This window comes from Balaenoptera musculus, chromosome 1 (genome assembly GCF_009873245.2).
Source record: "Balaenoptera musculus isolate JJ_BM4_2016_0621 chromosome 1, mBalMus1.pri.v3, whole genome shotgun sequence".
In the NCBI taxonomy this organism is placed as follows: domain Eukaryota; kingdom Metazoa; phylum Chordata; class Mammalia; order Artiodactyla; family Balaenopteridae; genus Balaenoptera; species Balaenoptera musculus.
The window spans coordinates 16,704,510-16,715,068 of NC_045785.1; the positions used below are offsets into that span (position 1 = coordinate 16,704,510).

The 10,559-nt window shown below is 35.6% G+C and overlaps 1 protein-coding gene across 10 annotated transcripts in view; it reads right to left on the reverse strand.

Annotated features, from left to right (window-relative positions):
• Positions 1-10,559, reverse strand: part of USP48 (ubiquitin specific peptidase 48) — a 72,192-nt gene that overhangs the window by 24,342 nt on the left and 37,291 nt on the right. For 6 of the 10 annotated variants that reach the window (XR_005019210.1, XM_036845901.1, XM_036845908.1 and 3 more), the window contains 5 exons: positions 9,157-9,285; positions 8,318-8,467; positions 4,619-4,816; positions 3,803-3,917; positions 2,749-2,879 (listed from right to left, as the gene is read on the reverse strand). Coding sequence is in view for 8 of the 10 variants with exons in the window: in XM_036845901.1 (XP_036701796.1) it covers positions 2,749-2,879; positions 3,803-3,917; positions 4,619-4,816; positions 8,318-8,467; positions 9,157-9,285 (723 nt within the window). In the remaining 2 variants the exon portion in view is untranslated. Of the gene's footprint in view, positions 1-2,748; positions 2,880-3,802; positions 3,918-4,618; positions 4,817-5,626; positions 8,468-9,156; positions 9,286-10,559 lie in introns of those variants that run through there. The other 4 variants (XM_036845918.1, XM_036845893.1, XM_036845873.1 and 1 more) reach the window with 2 other exon arrangements.

Genomic DNA, 10,559 nt, shown 5'->3' on the forward strand with positions numbered 1-10,559 from the left:
TTGCTTTTCAAAGATTGGGGTTATGCAAGAAAATATGCATTTTTTTCAAACTGAAAAACAGTTTACATATCCTTCCATTAATTCTAGTCAAGGTATTCAGAATACTGTGCCATAAACCAGGATAATCATCTACATGTCATGTCACTTTCACCCATCGACTCTTTAGGGAAGAACAAAACTTTAGAAGGCTAATGAAATAAGGATTTAACATTTCATGTCAAACATATATAATTAAAACTTTCCTTTTCCTATTAACAGTTCTCTTTCAATATCTGCTTTTCCTACTTGTCTACACTGTGACACTTGCCAGTTTGTACTTGTGTATACCAGTGAACAGGATCAAATAAAAGAAGTCCTAAGTAGCAGGAGATTAGAATAGTTATTCATGGATTTTCCAGGTTAAGCACATAACAGACTTTTAATACACTTAATATACATAAAGAATATTTACTAATCATTAAAAAGCTCAAGCAGAGAAATGGGCAAAGGAAAGACATGACCAGATAACTCTGTCTCCTGCCTGTTTCTCTGTGTCTCTCTCTCTGTCACACAATGTGAAAATTAGGCAAAGAAGTAGGTACAAGGACACATTTACTGCATCTGTGCTTACATACTAATTGTAAAAAACTGAAATAGGTTAAATAAATATATATTCATATATTCATAAAAACTGTTTTGGTAAAGGATGATGCACAACTGTGCCAATAACAAGCACCATTATAAAAAGCCACTGTTTACAGTGATTACACCCGGTGGAAAGGCTTTCAGGTTTTACTTTGTTGCTTCTACTCTGCTTCAAGCTTTTAAAATCTTTGAATGGAGGAAGGGGGAGAAGAGGAGCATTTTACTCTGAAAGCAACATGAAAAATATTTTTAAGCTAGGACATCGAGGCATTTTCTATTATGGCATCCAACTTTCCTTAAAATGAAGGGTCGCTGGAATCTAAAATATGACACAAATCAACCTATCTATGAAACAGAAACAGAATCGGGGACATAGAGAACAGACTGGTGGTTGGGATGGCGGTGGTGGCATGCACTGGGGCTTTGGGGTGAGCAGATGCAAACTGGTATATACAGAACGGATAAACAACAAGGTCCTGCTGCAGAGCACAGGGAACTATAGTCAATATACTGGGATAAACCATAATGGAAGAGAATATATATATGTATAACTTAGTCACTGTGCTGTAATTAACACAACATTGTAAGTCAACTATACTTCAGTTTTAAAAAAAAAAAGGGCCACTGATATGTAAACAGGCTTAAAAGAGCACAAAATATTTAACATACTGGGTCACATGTCACACTAAAAGTATGTTTTTAATCTTTCTTTTTAGTGAGGTGGTTGATGTACAATATTAAGTTTCAGGTATAGTGATTCACAATTTGTAAAGGTTATATTCCATATATAGCTATTATAATATATTGGCTATATTTAAAATATCTTTTTTTAGGGGCTTCCCTGGTGGCGCAGTGGTTAAGAATCTGCCTGCCAATGCAGGGCACACGGGTTCGAGCCCTGGTCTGGGAAGATCCCACATGCCGCGGAGCAACTAAGCCCGTGAGCCACAACTACTGAGCCTGCGCATCTGGAGCCTGTGCTCCGCAACGGGAGAGGCCGCGACAGTGAGAGGCCCGCGCACCGCGATGAAGAGTGGCCCCCACTCGCCGCAACTGGAGAAAGCCCTCGCACAGAAACGAAGACCCAACACAGCCAAAAATTTAAAAAAAAAAAATCTTTTTTAAATGATAGAATAAAATTGAAACAAATGTTAAGTTCATGAAGTATACAGCACAACAAAATACTTTAGCCAAAAGAAAAAAATACTCTTCAAATTTGAAAATGTTTAAAAAAAAAAAATCACAGTTTAAAATTATTAGTGGCTCTGGTGTTTTTACATTCTCAAAAATAAAGCAGTGATATGGGAAGATCCACATCAAATAAAATGATACAAATGTTCAAATGCAGAAAATACAGAGTATTTCAGTAAAAAGGTTAAGAATATTAAAATAATAAAATATATGTATGTAAGTACTAATATTTGGAGATAAAATTAAGTGAAATAATTGCTTATGGATCATTAATTGTATCTGAATTAGTAAACTGATCAAACTACTGATTTCTATTTTAAATCTAAAAGGTTTTAATGTTTTAATTTCCTATAATCTTATAAAATACTGATTACAAAATTGAATTGAGTGGTTGACTTACATTAATATAATTTCCTATTTAAAAGCATCGCTTCAGAAAACTCAGAAGAATTTATAAGTAAAAAGCTATTCAAAACCTGCTTTTTCTCCTGGATGAAAAATGCAGAAGTTCAAGCACATTTAACTTGATGAAGTCAGCCTGTTGGCGTGGCTAATAATCTATAACCAAAATGTACTGAGCTAACAACATACTATGCAATTTGCAGCAGACTTGCCTTTCTTAAAAATTTTAGCTGGAGCAAAATTAAAAGTAATTTTGCTTGGGATTAACTAGAGAGACCCTAAGCCCAAAGCAGGTCATAAGGAATGCCTTATGTCATAAGGAATGCCTCTCGTGAGCTGTTGAGCCCTTGCTCACTTTCAATAGCTTATAAGTCTTTTTATTTGTTCTGAGACATTTTTGAGAGCTTTAGGCTTCAAAAAAATTGTCTTAGAAGTTACGTGGATGGGAATCAAAACAATTTTACTACAAACAAATGCTTACAATTTTGTGGTATGATTCACAACCATCTACATACAGGTTTTAAATATTACCTTTATTCAAGGTGTTGCCATTCATTTTCCCACTGCTTTGGTCTGCATCGCCATCTTGCTCATCCAGCTGTTCAAGAGCTAGCTGGCGCCAACTGCGTAAGGAGGATTTCCCTACCCAAAATCCATCATTGCTGTGGAGAAGAGAGAGAATGTAAAATCATGCAAGTAACATTTCCTAATGTCCTTCTCCCTTCTTTCCTTGTAAAGGCCACAACTAAACTGAATTAAAATGTTCAGTATTTGCTGCTGTGCACACAATTTTTTTTTACGTATTTCCTCATTTTGGCCATTTTTACTCCTCACTATTAAATTGCATGTATAGAAAATACTTTGCTTCCATCCTAAATCTTACCCTGCTCCTCCTAACCCTCATTTAAATTTATGCCAATCACACCAAACAACTGGCCACTTTCCTTCACTTGATTACTACTCAAAACTGCATATAGCTGACCCTTCAAATGCACATATAGGCACTCACATATATATACACAAACACATTTAGGGGACTCAGTAGGCTGTTTGTGGAATGACCCAAAACAGTGAACTAGATTGATATTTCTTTGGGAAATATACAACTTAAATTAAACCCAAACATCATAAATGCCACCTGAGTCCAGAGGTGCTCTACAGAGTGCGGCTCAGCAAACTCCAAGAAGCCTGGATGTTCCTGACAAGGATGCACTACTGGGTACCCTTGGTTAACAAACTTGCTTCAGCCTCTCTAAAGGGGACACCCCAGGCCTGCTAGAATGGTTTTCCAACATAAGTATTCCACCATTCCATGTCAGAACACAGGCGAGAACCTCGCCTTGGCTTCTTTAGGCCTCAGATGCACATCTCTGCTTCCACCTTTCTAATGGATGGAATATAGCCACAGGGGCTGTGCCTCAGCTCTCTTTATCTTTGCCACAGCAGCAATCACCACAAAATTTACTCTGCTGTGGCCAACCACTCATCACTCTTCTTTCTTCCAAAGATCCCAAGTCCCTATTATCCACAAATAATAAGCTACTTGGTTTTTTAGCTTATCAAACAATATACACTGTGAACATACCCTTTTACTGTTGCTTTGAGCAGATTATTTACAGTTTTATAATCTTCATTTAGTTGGTTCTTCAGACGCAACACACGACAACGTTCTACTACGCATTCCTTACACAGGGCTTTCACTGGGACAGAGAAAACGGAAGTCAAGAGTGTATTCACATACAGACTTCCTGTTAAGAAAATGTTTTCAGCACTTCATAGAACAATGAAGAATTTTAACCCAAAGTCACAAATTTTGACAATATAGCAAATTGGTATACGTCCTAAATTATTTTGGCGACATAAATATCAAGACAGCAATAGTGTTATCCTGCATAAAGAAAGAACTATAGGATATAAAATGTTATAATAGGCTATAATTATCTATGCCAGAAAGTACATTTCACAAGATTTAGATGCAAATTTTGCAAGACCACCATCAAATGATGGAGGCTGTAAAGGAGGGGAGGGTAATCAATATATCTGACAACTATAAACGTAATGTTAATTGTTTAAGACCTTCGTGTGGGTATCAACCGGACCAATACTTTGAAGAGTATTGTACAAAATAACAAAACACTACTAGATGGCTTTCTCAAATGTATCCTATTTTGTCTGTTTTATGAGAAAAAACACAACAAAACTGAATAAGCAGTTTCTTTTCTAACATTATAAATATACCATGTATGACACTGCTTAACTTTTACTTGATTTAGCAAATCATTTTTGCAAAGTGCAAGGAATATGAGGTCTAAGCACAGTCTGGGTCAAATGATCATAAAGATCATATAATGCAGGCTTATTGCATTACTCTCTTCTAAGCAGATAAGACATCTCGAATTACCAGTTAGTCTTGGTCCCCCTCCGTATCTACTATAGAAAATGTCAGCCGCATATTCAGATATTCTCTTCATAATCGATATTTTATCGGGATGAAGCTTGTCGTGGGAACACAGGCAAGCGTGATTATCAATAGGCTTGGTGGGCGTCGATTCATCCAACCACTTCTGCAGCCACTCCAGAGAGACAAATTCATAGGGCTCTGAGGAAGAAAGCAAGGGAAAGAGCCTATGTATTCTTACAGCTTTTTGACTAAGCGATACATTCATTTTCCTCAAGACAATGCAAACTCTTTCCAAAGTTAGCAGAATCATAAGAATCATTGTTCAGGGAAGACGTTTCATGAGTACAGCACAAAGCTCCATTTAACTAGCACTCATCTGAGTTCAAGGAGCTGTGCACGGGAGGGACGAGTCTGCACGGTGCCCTATAAGATCGGCTGGTATTATTAACCACATTCTACAAAAGAGGTTTCCACAGAGAGAAGTGTCTTGCTTGATAGCACAGCAGAGCTCTGATCAGGACACCTGGTGACTACAAGCCACACTCCAGGCCAGCTCGCAAATCACATAACCTCACCCCCATAATGATTTTCATCAACACTTGTCATCGATGTGTGATAATACAACTGAAAGTTAAAACGAGGAGTCTGACTAGGTTCTAAGTTAAAAATTAACCTCATCAGCTATAACCGCACTTCCACAAGGCCGTTTAAACCACTGAATTTTTCTTCACCCAAGATGATACTGATGTTGATTAAAAGGTAGTTGATTTCCCCATCCAAATCCATATCACAATCAATTCATTACATTATTATGTATTTCAAGAAATTAAGCTATTTTAAGCAACTTCTAGGATGAAGTGCACTAGAATCGAACATATCAATTCTGAAGTTGCAAAAATTAAAAGGTACAACCAAACACCTCAGAATGTGTTTTAATTTGGGAAAACAGAGCCCCAGAGTTCCGTAAAAGCCAAAATTAAAGATAAAGGGCCAGCTTTGATTACTTACAAAGATCTCCAGTGAGTCCCAGCATAAAACATAGAAGAAAACATACAGAGGTTGAATTTATATATTTGTATTATGATACTACTTCTGATGAGATCTGAGGGATAGACAATTCAACTCAAAGCCCATTTTGACCAATTTTACACTTCCCTGAGATTTACAAGTCTAAAAACTAACTTCCGTCTTAAGTTTAACATAAAACATTTCAATTTTGACAAAAACAAAATCCAGAACTGTTGGATCCCTTATTTGTGCTAAAACTGTACATCATAAACTGAGAGACTCCTAACTGATTGGTCAGCTCTGATGCAGCTGCAGAGGAAGAGCTCGTGACTACAAGTTGAGACCAAGTTCTGCCACCAAGAAACTGAACTTGAGCAAGTCACTTGAACTCTCTATGCTTCAGATCTTTTATTTGTAAAATGAAGGTAATAATACCTGCCTTCTACCTACCTCACAGGGATGTTGTTGAATGTAAAAGATAAGATATGTGAAGCATTTTGAGCTTTTTTGGAAGAAAAGAGATATAGAAAAGTTAATCATATATTCACACAATATATAAATGTGGAGACCTTAAGATTCAGCATAGGTTAACATGGTTGTGGCATTTTACAATGTATAATGGTATGGAATGATCCCTATCCCAGAGAGCAAAATAGAAGTCTTAGCATATCTAATCTTTTCCCAAGGAGAGTCCCATAGGTTAAAACTTTTAGTAATCTCAAGGCTATTGATGTAAGATATGAAGATTAGAAAAATCTTGAAAGAGCTGTATCAATTTCTACCAAGGGCTTCCCTAACAATCGGGGTCTAGCACAAGTCTCAATAATTAAAGTAGATTCTGCTTGTGGAAGGTTTTTACACTACAGATGTTTCTGCACTAGAGAGAGACGCCTGGCAGGTTCTCACAGATGTTCTCCATTATTGTGATGCCAAAGGCATGGATAATCCAACTAACAAACAGGAGTAAGAACTCTGTTAAGTTGGGATAACAAACAAACTGTATAAAAATCTCAGCATCTGACGAAGCGGGAAAGCAAGTGTTAAAATATTTACCAAAGGGAAACGTATACTATGGTTCAAAGTTATTTATATATAGTTTTAAATGCCTGGATTTTGAATAGGAATTTGTTTTGGAAAGTTATAAAGTCTAGAAAGATCATGTTATGAAAAATATTTGAAACTTACCTAAAGATAATTTAGGATTATTTAGAGATAATTTATTTCAACTTAAATAAAAAGGGCCAAAAGGGTTCAGGTCCCCAGTGAGGTTTATATTTTAGGATAAATGACCCTTCTTTTAATATGTTCACAAAGGTTAAGATTTAGAAAACACATAACAAGACTTTGATTGGCAGCACAAAACCATGGTCATTAGCTTTGAGATCTGACAATATTTTAGGAAAACATGGACTTACTACCATATAAGGTTACTATAAATGGGAAAAAATTATAAAGCTCATAATTGGTAAGAGTATTGATAACATATATACATATTCGAAGAACACAAGCACTGGTTCTTATAGACGGAATGAAAACAGGCAAGAGGAGCACAGTGTAAACTTGACACATAACATCTTTGGACCATGCAGTTTTAAAGAGTAATTCAAAACAGCATTTTAGTTTATAGACCCAGTAAGTTGCTTTCTTTTGTCCAGTGAATACAGGAAACCATGAATAAGGTTCAGAAAACAAATTTCTAGGTACCAACTCCTTTGAATAAATTTAGAGATTTGAATTACATGTTCATTTCCAAATTGTTTCCAATCAAACTGAGGTCGGTCTAATTCTTTAGGATAATCCCAACCCTTGAAACAGAGTGAGAGTAACAGGTTACAAAGAAAGGTCAGAATCAAATTAAGGTATAGTTTAGACAGAACTTTTGAGAGATATTCTTACAGATGTAGCAATTTATATTCATCTTTTGCTTAAAGTAATACCAGTAATGGAAAATTGAGATATCAAAAAGACAAAACCACAAGTACAATTATGCTTGAGTATTTATTTTCTAAAATTAGTAAAACTGCCTCTTTTTAAAGTAGGAGTTGGGTATGGGGAATTGCCTATGAAATGACAGAAAACATTATTACAAATGGCATAACAGCCTTAAGGAGTTGAGGTTTCCTTTTTGAGGCATTAGATAAACTTGAATAAACATACACAGTAAAGGAATGAGCTGGACTGTGTGGGATAATTCTTAAGAAATTAGGGGTCAGCAGAAAGCTTTCCTATTCTTAGAATATTTGATACTAAATTTCAAAATAATCTAACAGTATCATAAAAATAGTACTCATATAAAAGAATGCCTATTAATACTGTTAGGGCACAAAGTACACAAGGAAATAGATTAGGCGAGTTGCTTCCATAGTAGCCCAATCAGATTTTTCTTTTAAAAACAAGTTAATGTCTCACAAATTAGAAATATCTACAAGAGTTATATATGCAGAGTGCTGACCTAAACCTCATAATTTATTAAGAGCTTCCCATTTTTAAAAGTACATGATAATGAAAATTATACGGAATGCTACACATTAAGTTACTGTTGGTTTACATAGTAATTGTATAGTGGACAAGCTGGCATTAACGGGTTATAAATAAGAAAGGGCAGGGGAAAGTTTGTTCATACACGTCTGTGAACATAAAAGAAACAAGGCACTTAATGGCAACAGTGCTGTCCCAGACTATCTTACAGACCAGCTCCAGCAGGTAACCTTTGGTACAGCTCCTTAACTTCTTCATGCTTTGCTTTTCCTTTATCCACACTTTGCTTACGCATCTCGGCCATTTCAATACACCACTCCTCAAACTTGGAATTATCCCGATCTACCAGCTCTTGAAGAAAGGCTATTCAGAACAGAAAGACACAAAAACCTTTATCCTGTTTTTCAAAGACAAAGAACCATGCTGATTTGTAAATTACAACAAATACTGGCTAAGATTTTGGTGGCAACATCCTACTATGGTCTCCCTACAACCTGCAGGCAGAAGTAAAACTGAAGACAGCCCCTGGAATAAATACCAGGGGGTTCCCCTACCCGATTCTCCATGACATCATCAGCCAACTGGAAGCATCAAATGGGTCAGAAACACCATTCAAAACAGATGGTGCCACAGACAGAGCACAGCACAGTATTAGGTAAAATGACAACTGACGACTGCCTTCAGCCAAGCAGCAGCTCTTCCTTTTTTATATTAAATCTAGAAAATTTATAACTGGCTAAAACCCAAAACTGCTTTACAAACTGAACAAAACAGAACCAAATTGCTCTTTAAATTCATCTTTATAATCCACAGGAATTTTTTTTAATTGCTTTTGCTTTTCTTTAGGGGCAGTCAGTGGAATAGTTCTGTTAAAGCCTCCTTTATCATAAAAACTCACCACTTTAAAGCAAATCTGCGATTATATACACTTTCACCATTTACCACATGCAACCAACCTACCGTAATAGATAAAAGCAATCCGTTCTCGTCATTGACCTTTGAGCACGGTATTCTAAAATATTTGCCTTATGTAATCCTGGAAAATTGCTCACCTGGTACCTGAATAGTTGTGTTGGGTTTTTCTTGAGTTTGTAGTCTATAAACCAACATGTACGCATTTCGAGAGCAGTGAGTTCCTTTGCCACACTTGGGTTTACGTGTCTGGGATTTAGAAGGTTCTGCTGAGGTAAGAGAAATCAAAAGATGACTAAATTAGAATGCCTGGAGTTTATTCATTCTTTTGCAGGGGAGGGGAAGGGGGAGGGTTATAGAAAACAATTCCTAAAATACAAACTCAAGATACATTAAAAGGCAATAAAAATTTAGCAGGCTGGACAAATTTTTTAATGTTTAAACAAGTTACTAACCCGCATTGCCTGCCATATTCCATTTTTAAAAGCTGAAAAGAAAGTATTATTTTTCACAATGACAAACCTGAACCAGGAAAAAAAAAAAACAAACCACAAACTATTATGAGTTAATTTTACTGTTGATCTTAAATTACAAAAATAAATCCAGACTTAATTGTGCAAAGAAATAAAATGGAATGTTCCTGAAAAAAATGAAATAAAATGCTAAGATTAGCCACTAATCTCTATAAATTCAGAAGCAAGTGGAAAACATTAGTGTTTTACATGGCACATATATCACATGAAGGTGATCTTCAAATTGAGTCTGATTATCCCAGTATAACCTTCCAATGGGTAGGAGGTCATGGATAGTTCTGAGGAAATCAATTACCAGATCCTCAATTGACAATGTATTTTTCTAAAATTGTTCAGGTTTCACTGATGGTTTCCACCTCTCCTTTCAGTCATCTGTCTCCCACTTTACAAAAGAAAGATATAACCTCTTACCTGTGACAAAAAAAGTCTTATCTCACCAAAAAATATGTTTACAGTAAAATTCTGCTGTGTTCAATTTTTAAAAATTTCTAACACACTTACATTGGTTTGATCAATTATATAGTTTCATTTAAAAAAAAAAAAGAACACTCAATCCAGAAGTACTTTCTAACTATTTAGAGCTTTATAGCTACAGAAAACTTAGCATATTCCATTAGAATGAAATTCTATAGGGTCAGTGTAATGGAAACACTAGTATAGGAGAAAAAGGAAACATTAAAAAAAAAAAAAAATCCTGTCATAAAAAAAGATCAGTTCATGTAACTCTGAAAAGGATGATGTGGATGTATGGAATCTATATGTTATGTAATTTCATTTGGATACAACAGTAATGCTGCAGTTTAAAGTTTCAATATTTATAATTTGTCAGAAGTTACATTATTTGAAGCTACTTAAATTTACAATGAAAAATGTTGGATTTTAAAATGTGCAATGAAATACAGAAGTTGTTCAATATTCTTATAGGGACTACAGAAGCAAATAAGTTTAAAGACCACAGTCATAGGGAACTAAAAACCTCAGGGGCACGTATACAAAGAAAAGACGTTGGT